General features: G+C 44.8%; 1 protein-coding gene across 5 annotated transcripts in view; it reads right to left on the reverse strand.

Annotated features, from left to right (window-relative positions):
• REEP1 (receptor accessory protein 1) overlaps nucleotides 1-20,931 on the reverse strand; it is a 74,161-nt gene that overhangs the window by 18,506 nt on the left and 34,724 nt on the right. For 4 of the 5 annotated variants that reach the window (XM_059845396.1, XM_059845395.1, XM_059845399.1 and 1 more), the window contains exons 3-7: nucleotides 18,262-18,338; nucleotides 16,299-16,419; nucleotides 14,644-14,757; nucleotides 7,791-7,841; nucleotides 1,472-1,640 (exon numbers count right to left, since the gene is read on the reverse strand). In XM_059845396.1, coding sequence (XP_059701379.1) covers nucleotides 1,472-1,640; nucleotides 7,791-7,841; nucleotides 14,644-14,757; nucleotides 16,299-16,419; nucleotides 18,262-18,338 — 532 coding nt within the window. The remainder of the gene's footprint in view (nucleotides 1-1,471; nucleotides 1,641-7,790; nucleotides 7,842-14,643; nucleotides 14,758-16,298; nucleotides 16,420-18,261; nucleotides 18,339-20,931) is intronic. The other variant, XM_059845397.1, reaches the window with a different exon arrangement.

Here is a 20,931-nt window from a genome sequence, read left to right on the forward strand (position 1 = left end):
GCTGGAGTCTCCCACCACCTGCAAGAGGAGTCTCTTTGTATTCTCTGCAGGTGGAGAATTAAACACCTCAATGAAATCACCAAGTGAGATGAGACAAAGGTCTTGGAAGATTTTGCAAATTTGTGCAGTGTCCATTAAAAAAAAAAAATTAAACCCAAAATCTCAAATTACTTGAATCCAAAATTTGTGATAAACACTTAGTCAGAGTTCAAAACACTTATGAACAATTTTTCAGAGATTTATTCTGAGAGATTCTTGTGCACTATGGACACAAAACCAAACCAAAATAAAAAACTCTTGTGTCTTGAGACAGGGGTTTGTGGCCAGGTGAGCTGACTTCACTGTCTCAAGAGCAAAACTACAAAGGCTGCTCTAGTCAATGTGGAAGTAAGATAGGTAAATTATGGTTTATTTGTGTCATTATTTATTTTTGTCTAAATATGTGGCTTTTTAAGGACTTTTATATTCTGTGTGTGAGCACTTTATTTTCAGACTGATTACTTCAAGAGAAGTGTACACAAGACCTAACATAAAGATGAGAATAAAACCACTGTGCACCAACATTTCACTTTACCCATAAAGAAAATGTATTCAACAGATAATATTAAAAAAAAGGAGAAGTCTGATTCACAGAATTTGTAAAAGGCTTGAAGGATACTCTTTAGGAAGCATGATACAAGACATTTCTAATACCATTCCAAAACTAAAGCAAATTAGAAGGGGCTTGAAACAGTGCAAGTGTTTGCACAGACCTCAGCACACACAAGTTGAAACTGCTGAATTTCTGACTTGCCAGCATATGTTTCACAAGCTCCCAAGTGCAACACTCCTGCAACTTTCCATGGCTTCTCATCACAGCACTGGAGCTGAGTGATCTTTGGTGGTGTGTGGGAATCCCAGAAACCATCTGGAGCCACCTCCCTGGGATAACCCTCCATATCTCAGTTTTTGAGATCTTATCTGCAAAGCTATCTCCAATTAAATGTTTTGGATTTGGACTCAAAAAGATGTCTTTAACCAAGCTTGAAATAATTTTTTTAACTGAATCCTCAGGAATGGATCTTATTTACAGCATGATACTTCTTCCCTTTGTTCTTTCAGAATTACAAAACAAACCAATGTCCTTGGGAGACACAGTTTTTTCAGCATGGCTTGCAGCCCCCAGCCCAACTTTCCAGCTCAGGTTGCAAAGACTGAGTCTGGCTTCTCTGCACACTCAAGTCTCATCCTTGGTACCAGCCAGGAATAGTAACCATCAAATGATGATCCTGTTTTTTTCTCCTAAGTGCAAATGATGATCCTGTTTTTTTCTCCTAAGTGCCAAGAGACTCAACAGCATGTCTGTGTCCTGGGAATTCTGGTATGTGCTGCCTGCAGTGCCCGTTTCTCTCTGTCCCTGCCAAGGGCATGACTTCATTGAGCAGTGTGATATTCCAGACAGCACAGCACTGAAAATAACACTGGCACTTACCTGAGCTGCCAGTGCCTTCTGATGCACTTCTGGATGGTTTTGGGTGGCTCTGTTTGCTGCTTGTCCGTACAGTGACCGAGGGAGGGACGGTGCTGCTGCTGTCCCCACGAATGCTCGAGAGGTCCTGCATGCTGAAGCTCCGTAGCCTCTCAGACAGGGCTCCCTGTCCCTAGGGAAACAAGCAAGGTAATAACACAAAGTCAGATCCAACATTTTGAGACTTTTTTCTCTCTTACTCATTGAAATCCATCAGGACAAGAGGAAGAGAAAAAATTGTGTGGTCCAGTGACCTAGAGATGATAAAAATGTGTTGCTAAAAGCAACATTCCCTCTCTTGGCTCTTCCTTTTGGAGTGGTTCTGTGGCAAACATCTCTGATTCTTCATTGCAGTGATGTGAGCACGGAGCAGCCTTGGCCATGTGCTGAATTTGAAGGCAACGCCAACGAGGGGAGAGATGAGTAAATCTGACTCTATGTTCTTAGAAGGCTAATTTATTATTTTATGAGATTATATTATATTAAAGAATACTGTACTAAAACTATACTAAAGAATAGAGAAAGGATACAGACAGAAGGCTTAACAAGAATGATAATGAAAACTCGTGACTCTCTCCGGAGTCCTGACACAGCCTGACAGTGATTGGTGATTAAGTCAAAACAATTCACATGAAACCAATCAAACATCCACCTGTTGGATAAACACTCTCCAAACACATTCCAAAGTAGCAAAACACAGGAGAAGCAGTCAGATAATTATTGTTTTCATTTTTCTCTGAGGCTTCTCAGCTTCCCAGGAGAAGAAATCCTGGCAAAGGGATTTTTCAGAAAATATGACAGTGACAGCCATGTGTAAAGGAGCAGGATGTTGCTTTATCTTTCTAGTAGGTATTTTCCTTCACTAGGAATGAGTCAGATGCTTGGCTTCAGAATCACTATTAAATGATTGTAACTGATCTAACTGCCTTTTAAAATTAACCATCTATGATGACATTCACCCAGCCATTCTCAGCTATACACAACATTTCCAGAGCACAGAAAATTTGAAATTTTAAAGTAATTAAAAAATATTGTTTAATTCCAAAAAAAAAACCAATGCTTTTTTCATGCAGCTTAATGAAGAAATGAACTAATGCAATATTTTTCTTTCTCTTTACATTAATTCTCAATCTGACAACAAAGATATTCCTTGGTGAAAGGAATGTAACTGTAAAGGATGAGTTGGTTAAACAACACTTTCCCTTAAAATTGCACCCCATCAAAAGGTTGACTGTAAGTATTTTGTAACCCTCATCCTACACCACAGCCATAAAGTAGGAGCACCAGAAAAATCAATACACACAGAAATGTAGGATTTTTGAGCTCCATTAAATGACATTCAGAATGTAAATCGTATAACTGACAAAAATTACATTTATGTTTTAACATTTTATTGAGGGGAAGGAACTGAAAGAGACTTCATAGCACATAGTCTTGAAAAAACTACTGAAGTAAACACAGAGAGCCTGATTCTAACATTCTTTCTGCAACTGTAAATAAGAAAAATTCAATGGATGCTTTGACGAGATGAAATGAGAAAGAAGGCAAATAACAGACAGTAAATATTGTCCTATTTAACAAATAGATAAGGCAACCTGTAGCAATTCACCCACCACTTTCATCTAGACTTGTATTTGTCCAAGCAGCACAGCCTGACCACTGCCACAGGACAGGGCTGGGCTGGACCAGAACACATCACTGCTCCCTTCTGGGCTGCAGCTTTGAGCATCCTGACCCAGGGTGCAGGGCAAGGCCAGTGGAGAGCTCACTCTGGTGCTGGTGATGAAGAGAAAGGACTCATCCTGAACATCCACAATCAAAGGCAAGACTGGACACATTCCTTGCTAAAGCTGTTGGGCAACACTGCCTGTCCCCTATGCACTGGCATTGATCCACTGGGAAGGCAAAGCAATAATTTACCGACTGATTGATCAACACCACTTCAGAAATTCTGCATGCACAGTAAAGGAAAAACAGTGCTTCTACCTCATACAAATTCCTCAGCACCTTACTTCTAGGGGTGTAAGTAGAGAGGGCATCAGGTGCTGATAGATACAGTCACTGTGACAAGCCTGCACTTTTTACATCCAAGAAAACTGACAGACCAGTAATCTCCAGCTTTTCAGCCTGAAGCTTTTTGTACAAGAAAAATGGGTTCAAACTTCCTTCTCAGCTCCACATTTAGCTTTCCTGCAGACTGTTACAGAGAAGCAGCAGACTTACTTTGCTCTTTCCCACTAGCCTATTCTGCTTTTGAAAGCATTTGAAATTGATGGGCCTTCTCTGCTTAAATACCAGGACATATCATGTTGCTGATTTTATAGGCATGGCAGTGGAGTCCTTAGAACTTGTATTTTGCTAAACTCTCACCTCTGTCCTCACATTCTCCAGCTTGGCACAAGAGTTGATGCCTGAATTTTGGCTACCCCTGCCAGTGGCTGAGCCACTCTTGGGGGATGTTCTCACTCCAAGAGGCATCTCCAGTTAATTCTCTCGGGCCAGTGCAAGCTACATTTACTCTGCAAATGTTACTGGGCTGGTAACTGGAGTTGCCTTGCATGGCTGGTCAGCTGGGTGAGATCTCAGCTGCCCAGAGCTCAGTGCAGCTCTGGATGGGTTTTGGAACGTGCACTGAATTCCTGCATAGACACCCAACTCTCAGTGACTGATTCAGAGCCAACACAAGATATCCTACCCTGCAGCCTGATTACAACAGGCAGATCTCCAGTGAGAGCAAGCTGACCATTAAATAACATTTTGCTATTGCAGAATGACTGAGCCAGCAAAGCCAGAGGGTTAGCAACTGATGAACTGTAACTTGAGTGCTGTATTCCTCCCTCACACCCAGCTCAAGTGTCAGCAGGGCTCAGGCTTTTCAGCTCCCCCCAGCTGCTCTGCTCAGCCAGCTAACCCAAATTCCACTTCATTCCAGCCAGCAATTTATGTGTGTGGACATGAGTCAGGTTAGAGATGAGATTCATGTGTCAGACCAACCTGGCAGGGAAGATGACTGCAACACATTGAAAATGAGGAAGATGTGTTAATATTCTTGCAGTGCACCTTGTGATATAGCAGCATAGAATGATCAAAGGCCCCAGGAGAGCTTTGAAACAGGGGCCTGAGATGTGCCTGTCATCTATGGGTCTGCTACATCACTGTGCAATACAGAGCCTTGAGCACAGACTGAAGCAACTGAACTAAACAACTTTGACTTTCTCCAGGAAAAAAAAAACTAAAATCGCCTTTTCTTAATTTTTGCTTTAATTTAACCTGAGTTTCTAATAGCAAAAAGAAAGATTGTTCATAAAACAGGTAATAGCAAAATATTACTGTTACTGTTCCTACCATTCTCTGAAACAATTTTTCCAAATATCAGAAACGGCAAGAACAGCAAAGGCCTGGGCTGAGTGAAGGCACTGAACACCTGTGAAAACCTGCAGAGCTCCATTTCCTTTTCTTTGGCCTTTGTAGGATAGACTCGATTTATCTGCTCCTAGAATACAGTGTAACACTCACAGTTCTTTCCCAGTTACCACAATTTTACTTGACCCCAAATAGAAATGTGACAGAAAATACCACAGAATGGGGATGGTTTCAGAGTAAAATGGAAAATATTGTTTACCAACCTTTATTTCCCTGCCCCAAAAGCAGCTGGTGTAGATGAAATCACAAACATTTGAAAAGCCAGCATGGTGAGGGTTTGCAGAGCTGTGTTTTAGAAATAAAGATTTTATCCAGATGTAAAGTTTATTATTCCACAAAAATATTTATCTTTTATTAGCAAAAGAAAATAAGTTAATAGCTTTATTTCTTGACAGAATAAATTTAGCACAGCACGTGGTTTGGGCTGTGTTTTGTTAAAACAATCATGTGGAAGATGAAGAGCAGCTGTTTGGGGGAATTTTTGTTTACTGTTGTGGCCAGGATCATGCAGATGCTCTTCCAACTGCTATAGACATGAGAGCTATCCCAGGAATTTCAGCACAGAGAGAGGATCCAGCTCCTGAAGCTCTGCCTGTGCTGCAGGTCAGAGCCATGTTTGCAGCACATCCCCACAGATCTGGGCTAGTTTTATCCTAGAGAGTGTGACAGCAGTAACATCATGACAGGAGCTGTAGTGACACCATTTCTGTATCAGCAGAGAAACAGCTCAATGTTATTACAAAGCCTCCTGAAAATTGTGGCTGGGAGGGCTGTGGGACTAAGGATGACACCACCACTCTCTCCTCCTCCTCACTGAGCACCAACAACTGCCAGGATGACTGTGCTGGCAGGGTGGGACCTGTGTTTCCAGGACTTTAGAGGGCACAAGCAGGAAATAGGCTGGAAAACTGAGCCTTAACCTCCCTGGGCACAAGACTCCCTGCCTGGACTCAACTCCTCATCCAGCTTCTCTTCAGACATGGACCACCCCTGAGGGCATGGCACTTCTGATTTTACAGACAGTGAGGTTCTGGGGAACACAGGTGGGAACAGGTGTCCCTCTGTTCCCTGATCACTGCAGTGCATCTGATCCCAGATTCATCTGATTGTGCCCATGGGTGAAGGTACAGCACAAACTGAAAGTGGAGCCCTTCAGGCTTCCTTTCCCCAGGATCTACCAACCTCACAAGTTCTGTTTTTACAGAGAAGAGCCAGGGCTCAGTGCTACTGAATAGGATAAAAGACAAATACTAGAAAGGACATGGTAATTTCCTGCCCAGTCACTGCTATGACTTGATATCAACTTTATTTAGATTCATGACTGCATCTACAGTATGAGGGCACTGGCCACCAAGACAAGCTGCAGAAGCTCATTTTTGATTCTAAGTGAAATTAAAGCTCCCATCCACCTGGCAATGTAATTAATCTAAAACAAATTTAAGTATTAAATTAAATTTGGTCCAAATGACAGTAGTATAGACATTGTTATCACACCCACATCTAGCACATTCTCTCCTGCTTGCTTTAAAGACTATGACAAAACAGTATTAAAACACTGAGCTTCCAGAGCCAGCAGCCTGCACACTGCCTTCCTCTTCATGTTTCAGACATCACCATCATCATCTCCAAAAACAAACAGCCTCTCTGGGTCCAGAGCACAAACACTGATGCAACCAGTATTTGCCTGGAAGGATCAGAAACACTTTCAAAAAACTGACATCTGCATTGTGACAGTGTAAAAGGCACTCCATCAGAAAGAGCTGGAACTGTCTGAATTTCTTTCACCATTTTATAATCAGTCTCTGCATTCCCATTTGAACTAAAACTTTTTAGAGAAAGATGCATTTAGGAGTCTGGGAAAAACTGGGTTTAAATTCAATGGAATTATTCATTATAAATATTTCATGTATGTAGGTAGCTAAAGCACAAAAAATTAAGCACATAATTAAACAATCTGAAATTTATATAACAGTCCCATTGAATATGATCTAAATATAAACAAATAGTGCATAGATTTTATCATCCCTTCAGTTTGAAAATATGAAAGAATTCTGTAAACATTATTTAGGCTTCAATACACCTCTAATACCTACAAATTCCATTTTGCAGCTATGGAAACTATGACACAGCATGACAAATCAGGAACCCAAAACTGCCAAGTCACAAAAGAGAAGCTTTTAATACACTCAGTGTTAATGCAGGATGGCACCTCCTGGCCTTTTGTCTCTTAGGCTCAGCAGTTAATGGGCAAGCAAAGGAACACTAAGTCACACTCAGAACACTTGCAGCACAATCCTCAATCTGTTAATGCTCTCCTCTCTTTTTGCTGTGCCTGTGGTTAGCAGTTCTCCCCCAGAGATGTCTACATGCACGTTGCAGCCTCCATCCTGCCCACACAAGGTGTAGAGCACATTCCCCAGCTGGGGCTGTGGTGTCAGCAGGACTGCCCCAACCACACCTCTCAGAGATCCTTCCAAAGCTCCACTGCAACCCCAACCATCCTCACAGGGACCACAGCACAGGGAGAGAGGCTCCCTTCATCCATTAGTGAGGGCACAGCACACACACAGCAGCAATCAGCCCAGTTAAATGAGTGTTCCATGTAAAAGCTCCCTGCCTGGAGCTGGACTCTCTTCCACTGCCAGCAGAGGACTTGGAAGGCAATTTGCTGATGAGATCAAGGACAGGCTTTTAAAGCTCAGCACACAGGATCTACCCACTGGAAGCAGAGCAGACAGCATTTGGCCTCAGACCAATCTCAGCTGAAAACAGCCCAAACTAGTCTAACAACTAGTCTAACAACTAGTCCAACAGGGAGCAGACATTGGTTAGGGGTTAGGAAAAGCACTCAGCAGATTACCTGCCCTTTTTTCTGGTCCCAATACAAGTGTAAATGGAGTAGCTGAGAGACCTAGCAAAGGGAAAAAAGAGAGCCATTGTGGCAACACACACCAAAGCTTTGAGAATAAGATCTATTTGAAGCACAAGTAATCGAGGTGAGACACGAGCATGACACTGGGCACCATGTGCAGGGACTCACATCCACACAAAAAGCAGGGACACCCACCTGTGGACTACACCTCTGAACACAGCTCCTCCCTTCCTCAGCTTCCCCAGAGAAATGGAGAAACCACTCCATAACCCCAGCTGACAAGGTGTCACCTAACATGTGTTTTTAAAGATTAAAGCAAATTATAAACACAAAGTGCTGCTACTCCACTCCTTGCACTTGATTGATGCTTCCCACTGGAGAAATCCCCAGTGTCAGGCCTAATGACTAATTTAGGCCCAGGATTATGTGAGGGACACGTGGCAGTCATTTTAGCCCTGGTGACTGACAGTGCTCCTGAGCAGCAGGGTGACAGTGGGGAATTGCTCCCTGAGCAGGAGTTTGCACACAGAAGCTTCCTCATGTCTGGCTGCAGGCAGGCCCTGAGCAGAGCCATCAGCTTTATGGGCTGAGCACAGGCATGAGTGAAGGAGTAAATTGCTTCTGCCATCATATGAACACAAACATCCTACAAGCAACATCCTTATTTATGGCCAGGGCCTGTGTGCCATGCCTAGTCTGGAAGAGCTACATGTTTGGAAATGTCAGACAGTAATAAAGACTCAAAGGGAAACCAGCTGACGTTAATGTTGATGGTGGAAATGTAATTTCATCCACCCCTTTTGTTTGTGCAGTTAATTTCCTCTCCTGGGAACTCTTTGTTATTGTTTCCCCCACACTAGTTTCTCTGTATAAATTTATTTGCTGGTTCTGCTGTCCTGTGCATTCAGTGAGTGTTTGCTTGTTGGAGACACTGACCAAACAGCCATGAAAGAGAAACTGGAAAGAGTTACCTGGATTGTAACTCAAACAGCATTGGAATCCTACAGATTTGTGAAAAACAGATTCTTAAGGACTTCTGAATAAAAGATGCATCACACATGACAAGAACACAAAGTACTGTAATCAGTGGCATGCTACCATATATTTTAAGGAAGCCATTTGTAATTCCTCTTTATTGGAGCAAAATAGCTCAAAGATCTTTGATTTTGGATCCCAAATGGAGATCCTTTAAAAGAAGCAACAAGCTCAGCCCCTCTGAGCTAACAGCAAAGTGTCCCCAAAGGCTTCTCAAACTGTGAACTCTAAATCACTCCTGACCTCTGCAGCTCTAGGCCATGGTACTGATGAGGGCACATGATGTGGCCATCACAGATGTGGTGCTAAGCAGATTGGTCAGAACTGTGCTCCCATATGTTTGCTCAGCAAAGGAGCACTCTCCCTCTGAGCACTGGGATCTAATCATTACAAAGAGGCTTTATCAAGCATCTTAAGGGAAAGGATGCTCCCCACCCCTGCCTCCCTCTCCCAATCCAAGTAGAAGTGCAGTTCCACTGTTCTGTCACAAAAGGCAGCATGTCTCTCCCCTACAAGTATTTTTCTCCCAGTTTCCACAGTAAATAGGTCTAAAATCACACGGTAAATTAGGGATCTAAATATTGATTTTCAGGCATTTGCAATGGCTACACCAGCTGGATACTAGAAATTACTTAAATGATGCTGTTTGTCTAAAGAGGATAAAGCCTAAATCATCACCGGCATTTCCCTCCCAGTGTCCTGGTTTAAAAAACAACAAATGCACTGAAAAGCCTCCTGATAAATTTCTTGGGCTAAAGGGCCTTAAGGTAATGAAGCTATAACCCTCCAGGGGAAGGTGAGCCTAGGGGTGAAAACAGAAATGAATAGAATGGAAATGCCAGCCCAGACAGGTGGTTTGGGAGCTGCTGAGGCTGCACTGCAGGGCATTAGCAGAGCAGGTGGGTGCACACCCTGAGCCCCCTGCCTGTCTGCGTGCCTGCTCCTCTGAGCCATACACACAGTGACTGCTGCCTCCCCACGAGCCACATTCCCCACGCTTCAGAGGCTCCTGGGCTGTTTCTCAGACTTATTAGGCACAAATGGGCTTTTCACTGACACCAGTCATGTGTGCCTGCTCCCTGCTCCTCATTTCTCTCCTCCTGCCAAGGCTGTGCACCCACTGCCAGCAGCACGCTGTGCCCCACTCCCCTGTGGAAAAGCGGGCACGCAATGGGCACAGCACTGGCTGCTCTGCCACCTCACCTGCACAAGGGCAGGAGAAAGGCAGGGGAAGGTATTGTCAGAACCCTCTGCAGAACACTGATTGTGGGCATGGGATGTTTTCTCCAAATCTCCTTTGAAAAGCAGTGTTGAGGCTGCAGCTCAGAGATGGTTAAGTGGTTGGGAGCAGGGTTTGTCTTCAGGTGGGGAAAGATATGGGTCTGTTTGGCAGAATTGGTTTGTACAGGGTGGGGAATAAGGATACATCCAAACAGGATCTGGGGAACTCAGGAGCTTGAAAGAGAGTGAGAGAGCTGGGGGAGAGTGTAAAACTGGTCATGAGTGGATTGTAGGAAGACAGGAGGCAATGGAAGGGCTGGGCAGGGATAGAGGAGTTGGGGACTGGGGACATGGCAAAGGGCAGGTAGTAGCAGGCTCAGGGTGACAGGTGAAGGATAAGTGCTAGGAGTGTGGCGACAGCAAGGGAGTACATACAAGTACAAGTGTGCTGGAGAAGGCTGGTGCTGCTTCCAAGCCACTGGAGCCTCTCCTTGCTGCAGCCATTTGTGTCCCAGCTGCTTACACTGAATCCTGACTGGTGGCAGTGAAAAGCCCACTTATGCCCAGCATCCATCTGATGAATGCACTGCCTGGGCAAGGCCTTGCAGCAGCCCCAGGGCTGGGGCTGTAACAGCCCTGCTGCTGCTGCTCCCTTCTGCTGTAACCCAAAAGCAAGCTTGGTTTCTCTCCACCAAAGTGAGCTGGAAAGGTGGTGGTGGTCAGGGCTCTTCAGGAATGGAAATGGCTGAATTAGCTGGAACTAATTGAAAACACACAAAGAGCAGCAGGATTTACTGCCTGGTCATTTAATCCTACCACTTAGGACTGACCCACTTGAAGTCACCACATGTGACAGAATCACCAAGTGGTGAGGACAGGATTAGAGCCCACAATGAGATTATGCTCCTTGGTGGGGAATCTGAGCTGCTAGAAGCAGGGAAAAAATCTGTGTTGAGCACCTAGCAGGGGTAAAAAACCAGATATCCAACATTCTGCTTGCCTAGTGAGTATCAAAAATAGACTCTCCAGAGAGAGAGAAAACACCCAAGTGAGCCAGCTGGGCAGACCCAGGGTGCTTGGGACACTGACAGCTCCTCAGCCTGTAAAATGAACTGGCACAGCTTTGTGCCAGCATTAGCACAACTGTGGCTTCAAAACAGAACAGAGCAGGAGCAAGGAGCAGGAGGAGGGAGAAGGACAAGCCTGCTGTTGGCTAACTGAAACAATAGGGTATTTAAGATAAGAAAGGGAAAGGGACAGGGAATCACAGGTAAGGAAGGTGTGGCTGTGCACAGCTTGCAGCATCTTAGCCTGCAGTAAATATACAAGCAGCAGCCTGTCACACACAAATGGTAATCAGAGAGGCAGATGCATTGTGCTGCACAAATAAACAGGATGGATTAAAAAAATGATGGACAAAAAGAATGGGTAAAAAAAATAGGATGGATGAAAAGAATTAAAAGATGGGCCTTGCCCAAAGATCTTATCGTGAAAGACAAAAGACCATGATGGATCACAGCTCAGACAGAAAGGAGAGGACAGGGATAGGCACAGCATGAGGCATGTTCTCTCTCAGGTATAGGAGCCTTTAGATTTTAGCTAATTTACTGAAAACAGATCTGTACAGAGGCCCTTTCCAGCCCAGCAGTTCACTGTGTATTGCCACTACATGAAGTTGATTTGCAAAGCCTGAAGGTCCATTTCTGCATACAAAAGCACCTTTTTCTCACCCACTAATCCAAGCGAAGCAGTAAATAATCCTCACATTTACTTGCTGGTAAAAGCCATGTTTTCCATGGAAGCTGCAGGAGTTCAGTGCTACTGAATAAATCATCTCTATAGGTTCCAATTGTAACACAATCCTTTAAAGGCTGAAACCAAATGAACTCACTTTCCCACTACACTCAACACTTGTCACAGACTAGCTGGCTACCCTTAAATCTTGGCATTGGGAAAGCCATGATAAACCTTAAAAATAGTATTCTCTTTCCTCCTTCCCTGGAAACTTCCCCCTAAGGACAGCACTGCAGTCTGGTCTGGCATCTGTCCGTTCAAAGTGTTTTCCAGTTAATTAGTCATTTAAACCTCTCTCAGGCAGGATAATCTGGCTCAGTTATACCTCCTCAAGTGAGCAAGGAAGGGCATTGACACATAGTTTACAGCAGCTGAAAACCAGGGCAAGGGAAGCAGCTCCCACCCTGCCTGTTGTACCACTCCTCTCTGGGAAACAGCTCCCTCCCCATCAGCAGGGACAGCCACATGGAGACACATCCACACCCCCCAGTCACACCCTGGATGCCTGAGGAGCCCCAGCTCAGCAGCCCTGCCCTGCAGCACACCAGGCTGTACCTCACAGCAGGCTGCCCTCCCTGCCAGAACTGTGGCACATTCTGTCTCAGGAGGGTAAGGGACAGAAGCTGCTTTAACCATCCCTGGGTATTTCACTGGGGACAGATTGGGCTGTACTTCCATGGACAGTACAGCTAATCTGTCTGCTTCCCAAGACCAGGAAGGGATGATCTTCCTTTCCTTTCTTCTGGCCATTCTTCTCACAATACAGTTCAATCCCTTTCCTTATGCTGGCTCAGCCACTCAAGATAAGTTTGTGGGCTCAAAAGAACACACCCCTTTCTTTTTCTTTCAGGATTAACTTTCTGATAGATTAGAGATAACCTGAGGAGGTCCAAAATGCTGGTGCACCCTGGGAGCTGGAGCACTACCCCATTTTGGAGAAGGAGAGCTGTCAGAATGGCTCACTCTGCTGCAGTTGCACCCTCAGGCACACAGAAACAAGCAACTTGCTGGAGGCCACAAGCCAAAGCAGTGAAGGAAACCAGGGATTCTATTTTTTCCTCATACAGTCAGAGAAATTTAAATGTCAAGGCTGAAGGAAATACTTGAGCAGTCCTTGCTTTGTTGTAAAAATCAATCTATTCAATAACAACCTGTCAATCTCACTAACAAATCCTTTTCCCCTCCCCAAAGTAGTGTGCAAGAAAGATTCTTCTGGCCCATTTACAGGTTGCAATACCTTAACAGTTTTCTCTCAAGTTGTGTGGGCAGATGTGCAATACAATAATACCACACGAGTCACAGAGCTGAATGGGAGTTTCTTCCACCACTGAATGGGAGTTTCATCAACTATAAAAAACAACAGCTTCCTTGTACCATGGAGACTCTTCCCTCTCTTCCCCATTGCCGCAGGAGCCACACTTTAAGGCAGAGAGAGTCTTAAGAAAAGCAGCAGAAAAGTGGAACAGTGGGAAGTAAAATTGTGGTGTGGCTGTTCATTCCAGCTAACAGCTGATGCAGACACTGTTGCAGTCCTGATGGAGGAACAGGTTGGCACTGTGGGTTTGGGTTACTGTTGCGCTTCTCATATTCAGGAGCTACCTAGACAGGAGCCAGAATTCCTTTGGGATTCACACATAGTTTCTCACTGTGTCCTAAAAACAGCTCTAGCACAGACAGTCTGCAGCACCTTGTAGGAAGGGGCTCAGAGCAAAGGCAGTGCTGCAAAACTGGCATTCCTAGAGCCTATTTATGACTCTGCAGGCTTACATGGCAGCAGCAAAAGTGTTAAGTGTCCTGGAGGCATCACAAAAATGTTATTTCATTGGGCATATGATACACAGCACTGCCCTATCTCCATGGTTTTCCCAGGTTTCAGTCCAAATTTGGTTTATCTCACAGTCCCTGGGTTAGAAGAGTCTCCCTACTGAAGAACAACAGCTCAGGAGAAGACAGGCCTGACAATACACTCTGCACAATGCTAGGCAGGGAAAAAGGAGACAATTTCTGGGTTTAGCATATCCTTGTGATCCCATGAGCATGGCACACCCTTTGGGCTCTCTCCTTCTGTAATACCTTGCTTTCAACAGGCTTTATAAGCTTTATGGTATTTGGCCTCCCAAGGATGCATTTTGCATTTTTGCAGAAAGTAAGGCCAAGGCATACTAAAGTGATGTGCCTTAGGTCAGAGGAAAAGCATCTGGCAGAGGAAAAAACCTTCCTTCAACTCCCATTCCCATGTTGTTCCTACTACCAGTACCCTCCTTGTCCATATGTTTCTAACTGTCCTTTTGCAACAGGCCTGGTAGCCAAGTCTCACCCCCAAAACACACTGTGCACATCAGCTCTAAGCCATGATAGCCCATGGCCAGAGGGCAGGAGCCCAAAATGCAGTTATCAAGTCCTTGCAGCTTGTATGCAAGAAAAGGAACAACAGATAACAGCTATTTTCTGGGTTTGGCTCTAAGGCAGGAAGAGAGTATAGGATACACCCCTTCAGATGAGACTCCTCATCCTCCAAAAGCAACTAATGGCACTTCCCATTCACTCTTCCACAACATCCCAGCAGAGAATTACACACCAGTTATGTTATTTGCATGCCTTGCAGAAGAACTTTTAGCCTCCCTGAACTTTATCTTCTTTCCCGTTACTACACAAAATTAAAGGTCACTATAGAAAATACTGAGAGAAACCCTACCCCAACCATCTCTCCCCCTCCACACTGGGGCTGCTGCTGCTGGCAGTGGAGGCAGAGAAGATGTCAGTGAGTGCCCACCCTGAGCTGCAGCTTTACCTTTGAAGCTGCCATGACAGCTGCCGTGGCTGCGACGTTCAGCCCCCGCTTGCCAAAGTGCACCAGGGCATCGTAGCTCCGGTCCTTGGCCTGGATGAGGCAGTCATCGATCTCCTGCCAGAGCAGAACACAAAACAAACAGTTAAAAAAGCCAAAGAAGGACAAGTTCAGGCTTATGCTCCCAGCCTCAGGCTCTTGGCAGAGTCAGGTCATGCTTCATGGAGGTAGATGTCCTCCATGTCCTCCACTGTGGCTGGAGAGAAATTCACAGCCAACATTTGCAAAGAGGAAAAGTTTGCTGGGGGCAGTAACTCCCATTGCAGGATTGGAGAACTCTTTATTCTACAAATGGAAGATTAGGACCCAAAGTTGGGGTCCTGGAAGCAAGAGAAATCTGCCTGAGCAACATGAACTGACAGCCATTTGCAAATCGTGCACTCCAAAGACAAATGGGATTGCCTCATAGTTAAAAATAATCATATGATGACACTGGGCAGCTGAGGCTTCACTGCACTGTGTCCAGGACAGGTGGCCTCAGAAATATCTGGGATACCTCTGCACATCACAGCAGTGCCCAGCTTCAGATGGAACTGGCAGGCCCAGAGCTTCTGAACTTTGATGCTGCTCAATACACAGAGAAACAGTCAGGGAGGTTCCTGCCCTTATTGTCCCTCCCTCAGGATACTGGGGTCTGGATGATAATGATAACAAGGACTTCTAGTTCTCAGCTGGTGGATGTGCTGGGTTAGTAGGGCCTGAAGGCTGTGAGGAGCTGCTGGCTGCTCTCCCTATTCCCCATGGGTAAGAGGTGGCAGCTCAAAATGCATGAGACCTACTTGGGAGAAGCACAAGCAAAGGGAAGCAGAGACAGGGGATTGATTCCCTCTTGGACAGGACTGAGATCCAACTGCTCCTTCACTGCCTGGGGCTAAAGGGAGGGCTTCCATTTCCAAGTTGCCAGTGCAGGAAACAGTTACTCACTCAGCAGTTTTCATGTTGGTATGTGACAATAGCAGTTCTTGGTCCATTTATTCTCATGAGCCAAATAGATCTGCCCAACAGTGTCCCATTCACAGCCACACGAATCTCCCAGGCAGGCAAATGATCCAAGTTCTAATGTCCCCCTCCCAAAATTAGCATCTTTAATTTGAGCAAGACATTTTTTAATCTAGGACCTCAACAGGCTACATGCCTTTTTTCACCACACTACACAGCCAGGCATGTGCTTGCTAAGCCCATTTTAGACTGCCTGGGCTGTTTGTCTCTTTGCTGTACAATGTTTCAGGCAGAAAAAAGTTGAGGAGTCCTGGCTGCCAGACCAAGTTTCTCTGTTTGTTATATCCAGCCACAACAGAGCACTCCAGCTATAATAAGCCAGTACATGCAAAGCAGCTCAGGAGGTATTTTTATCTCCCCTCCCTCCCACCATCTCAACTGCACCAAAAGGAGTTAATAAGTGTGAGTGCACTGAACAGATGCCAGTATTTAAAAAACACAACAAAGAACAAAAACACCAACCAAAAAGAGGGGATCAAATTATAGAGGAAGAGAATCAGCAACCCCCAATCCTTCAATGAAAATGAATGATACAGGGACTGGAATAAACACACCACAGTTCTGTTCCACCCAGAGACGACCCAGGCACCTGTGATTACCTTTTCTTTTGAAGACAGAGTTGGATGAACAAATTTCCTGTACAGGAGGCTGGAGCCTTTTGTATATGGAGACAGCAGCCAAGCTACAAAAGCTATTTTGAGTTCATAGTAGAATGGAAACCTAGAAGAAAAAGAGGGTTACTGTCTGCTCCCAATTTGACCACTGCCCTTAATTAGAGATGCTCAGCAGAGGTAGGGATTTGCCAGCCTAGCTCAAGGCAGCTTTTGCTTACCAAAAAAACTAAGGATTAAAGTGTATTGACTCAGTTTTGAGCACACCTCAATGACACATGTGGGTGAATCTTTACTTGGTTATCAGGACCATTATTTAATGGTCTGGAAGAGACTCTGACACGTGATAAGAGAAGCTTTCTATATGCAAAGATCACAGGTGCTGCCTTCACAGTATCCCCAGTCATTGAAAGCAAAAACCAAACCAGCAAACCATTATTTCATTGATAAATATTTATGCACTTTCCATCTCCCTGCCTGTCAGCTTTTAAGCTAACATGTATATGATTAAAATTGAAATACAAGAACCTTTGTTGTCCAACAACATAAAGGTGCAGATTCACACTGACTTTCAGGTAGAGTTGCAAAATATGGAGGACATTAACAGGACATGCTTTAGCTGTAACAAGCAGCCAGGGACATCCTGAGATTAAATTATCCAGAGTCTTTTCTGGAGGACAAAGTCCAGAGCCCAAGACTGGCCACCCAGCAGCACCTTCATGTGGGCATGCGTATTGCTGCCAGCAGTGTGAGGAACAATTGGTACTCTTTGCAAGCAAGAGCAGTGCAGAGACCTGTGATGGCTGTGGACCAGTCCAGCTGGACCCAGGCAGGCTCCTGCTGTGCCACACAGTGCTGTCACAGAGCCAGCTGGGCCAGCCAGCACCCAGGTCTGACACCATGGGCCTCTGCAATGCTCTGCTCTGAGCATGGATGTGCCAGGTTGATCTCCCACCTCACCGAGGATCTCTACAGCACACTTGATTTCTCAGGCTGGATGAGCCCTTTGCCATTTCTCCTGAGAGACTCACATAATTTATCCTCCAAAAAACCCACAAAGCTCCAGATGAAGACAGGAGAGGTAGATCTGCATGCAAATTAGATGGGTATTAATGTCTTTTATCTCCTTTTCAACAGATCTGACATGTTGCCAAGTTCTCCTGATTTCCTTCATCTGGAGCACTCACTGGAGGCAGGCAGTGCTGTGCAGGAATAGACTGTAGGGGCCATGCACTACAGTCACATTTTCATCCTCAATCTACTGATCTCACTGGTTTCTGGTAGAAAGGCCTTACTGTAAAGGGCAACCAAGCAACAAACACTTTCAAACCTGAGCATCCAGAAAGACCTGGATCTGATAAATGGGCATTTATGTGCTCTCATCCTGACAGAGGTCACCAGGAATCCTTCCACTGGCACCAGAGAGCCATATCAGTGTTGACTGTCACCGTCCTCCTTCAAACCAGAAACCCAGTCCAACCAGGAATGTGCCAGGCAAAATATCCCAGGAACAACCACCCACACAGCAACCTACAAGGACTTGTGCTGCAGGGCTGTTTGTACCTGATCCACAGTCTGTGTATTTACTGTAGGATACAGCCAGGCAAGTCTAAAACTCAGCCTGTAGCTAAATCAACTGTTATTTATGTGATGACCTCTGCAGCATCCAACTGGGCAGTCAGCTGAGCCTCTCTGACAGGCAGGGCTGAGACTCCAGTAATGATTTCCCACTAATGAGATACCACTGAGCCTTTCCACTTCTTTCTTTTCTCTGTGACAGCACCGAGAAAGGAAGTATGTCTCCTGCAGACAAAAAAACCCTCTATGCACTTGAAGCTGCTGAACCCCTGTACAGAAGTCAGTGCACCTTTTTGTGCCTTTTTTTTCCCTTGTAAACATTTCCATTTTCTTTTCATCTCATGCCAAAGAGCCTCTCCCCTCTGGTGCTTACCAGCAAAGAAAGATATCCGTGAACGTCTCTGCTGTCGTGAAGAGCGCGAATATGATCCAGTACATCATCCACTTGACCTGGTAAACAAAAACAGTCTCAAACTATCTCTTACAGGCACAAGTGCACAGAATAACTCTCACAGGAAAAGAAATTCTTACCCCCTCACCCTCCCCACTGTGTATTTAGCAATTACAGTGGACTTGAAGGTGCCAGTTTGCCCCACTTCAGCACATAACACGTGTCAGATTTACACAGCCCTTGGGAAGGTGACTTTAGGACTGGTCTCAGAAAAAGAAGAGCACAGCCTGACTCTGTCCTTACAGAAACTCCACTGGCCAGTAGAGCATGACAGCCCTATCACAGGGTATTAAAAATCTCACTTGGTTCATGTTAGTAGCAAATGTTCATATAAGGTTGTTGGCCAAACTCCAGTTAAGACAAAATGTAATTACTTACATAACACCTACAGCCAGCAAAAGGTAAAGAGGTAACTGCCCATCCTATAATTCAGGGCTCAGGAGCACAATCAACTCACCACAACTTACTGACTCAGTGGGCAGCCCTGGAGTGGCTGTGCCTGCTCCCACCCATACAGTGACAAGGGCAATAGTTTGAATTCCTTGCCTTGGGCTTAGGGGCGAATGTTTTATCTCACACAGGGAGTGACAGCATGTGCTGTGCTGTCTCTGATCAACTGGAGATACTCCATTGACAGGGATGATGGTTTCCTTTGGGGTGACAGCAAGAGAGTCTTTGGGCATGGTGACTTGGTCAGATAAACTGTAGCACCTCAAGTAATTCAGGAATTTGGAAATTTTTGTCACTGAGCACTAAATGGCACCCTAAAAGCACAGCTCAACTATTCTGAAGTAAGTAGCATTGGTTCTTCTTAGGATGGAAAAAGATGGTGAGACAAAGGTTGTTAATTTTACTGACAACAGTTGTTTAATTAGGTGTATTTGAAAATGGAGATCCCTAAGCAGCTTTGCTGGAATGTTAAAAAGCTTAAGGAAGTAAAACCCATGAAAATCCATGAAAGTCCATGAAAATCCATGAATTAGAGAATTGGACCATGTTAGCTAAGGCTGGTACAATTGCAATAGGCTAAGGGAAGGCTGGAAGGAAGACAGCACAAGAGGGATACCTGCACTAGGTGCTGCTCTGGGCAATGGAAGATGGAGGCATCAATGAATCTGGATTTCACCAGCTTTAAAATGATATCCCATGTTCTCCCCCATACAGTGGGACAGTACTGATAGTCTCCATCTCCCTGTAGGTACTGGAATTATTCCTTGAGCACCTGTCACTCTGCTACATAACTGCTCTCCTGAGATTTATATTTATGTGCATATTTATATCTATATGTAGTGTTACAACAACAATGACATTGCCAAATGCCTGAGAGCATCATCTTCCTAGTGCAGCTTCTGCCAGACTTATGTAACTGTGACTCCCCAGAGCCTCAGTGCCAACATGGCTCTCTCACTTAGACATTATTGCCAGCAGAACTTTGAAACACGAACCAAGACCTGGTGTGGATGGGCTTGGATCAACCTAAAACATTCATCAAAATTACTATTACCAAGCAGAATAAAATTACTTTAGAGTGATGTAAGTTTTGATTAATAAGAGAAGGTTTCTCCTATGTCAGTGTAAATTATTACTTCATTTATTATTTTTTTAATCAGGCCTTAATGGATACACTGCCACAACTGCTATATCAAACTGAAATCAATTGTAAAGGCAGACCAGGTCTTAGATCAGCTGTTCTACATTTGCGTCACAACCACAAGTGTCTGATGTGAGTTCCTCTTGTACAATTCAATTTCCAACAGGAACTGGACCCTTCAACAAAATACCTTCCAGTAAGAGACTATGGAAACATTAAGTATCAGTGGCAGACACTGCTTGGAGATGCTTGGGCACATCTTCAGCATTTTCAGGCAAAGAGGCCCTGAAAAGCACAGCTGTGCAAGGGCTGCAGAGACATTTTGCCTTAAGTATCTGCTGTGTTCTGTGACACTTGTGATTCTCAAAATACCCAAACCCGTTTTCTGAAGGAGGAAAATTATGAACAAAACTCTTAGCAGCCACAGCGAGCCCCAGATTGAGTTTGCACTAAAGATTTAATGGGATGGACATGTATGCTGTTATCCAGATGAGAAAATGGGCTCGTTATCCCTGGGATCTTGAGAGGATTGAAGAGTCAAGATCTGGAGGCTGAGCTGGGTTCAATGAAGTTAAAAGAGCTCAGGTTGTGAAGGGCACTACAAATCCTACAGGACCCCAACAGCATCCAAGTGCTTTTGATTCTCCCTCATTTCACTTTCCCTGATGGCCCCATATGCCTTTAGAAACCAGAGCCCAGGGAAGATTTTTCAGCAAAAAGAAAAAAGAGAGCACACCCAGCTGCCAGACCTGCCTGTAAATAGGTCGCTCTGCAAGGAAGGATGTTTCTGTCTGAGGATTCAGTCATATGCACTTCTAGTTGCCTCCTCTTATCCTTGTTTTGAATGAGCAGTTAAAGCTTCAAGGCTTTTTGAAAAGGCTTTGATTTATGCTGCTCTTCAGAAACAAAGAAGAGCACACAAAGCTCTGGATGCCAAATGCCTTTTAAGTCTGCTGTGTATCTCACCACCAGAGGAGCAGCATGCATTTGTCAAGGAGCAC

Source organism: Haemorhous mexicanus, chromosome 4 (genome assembly GCF_027477595.1).
Source record: "Haemorhous mexicanus isolate bHaeMex1 chromosome 4, bHaeMex1.pri, whole genome shotgun sequence".
NCBI lineage: Eukaryota > Metazoa > Chordata > Aves > Passeriformes > Fringillidae > Haemorhous > Haemorhous mexicanus.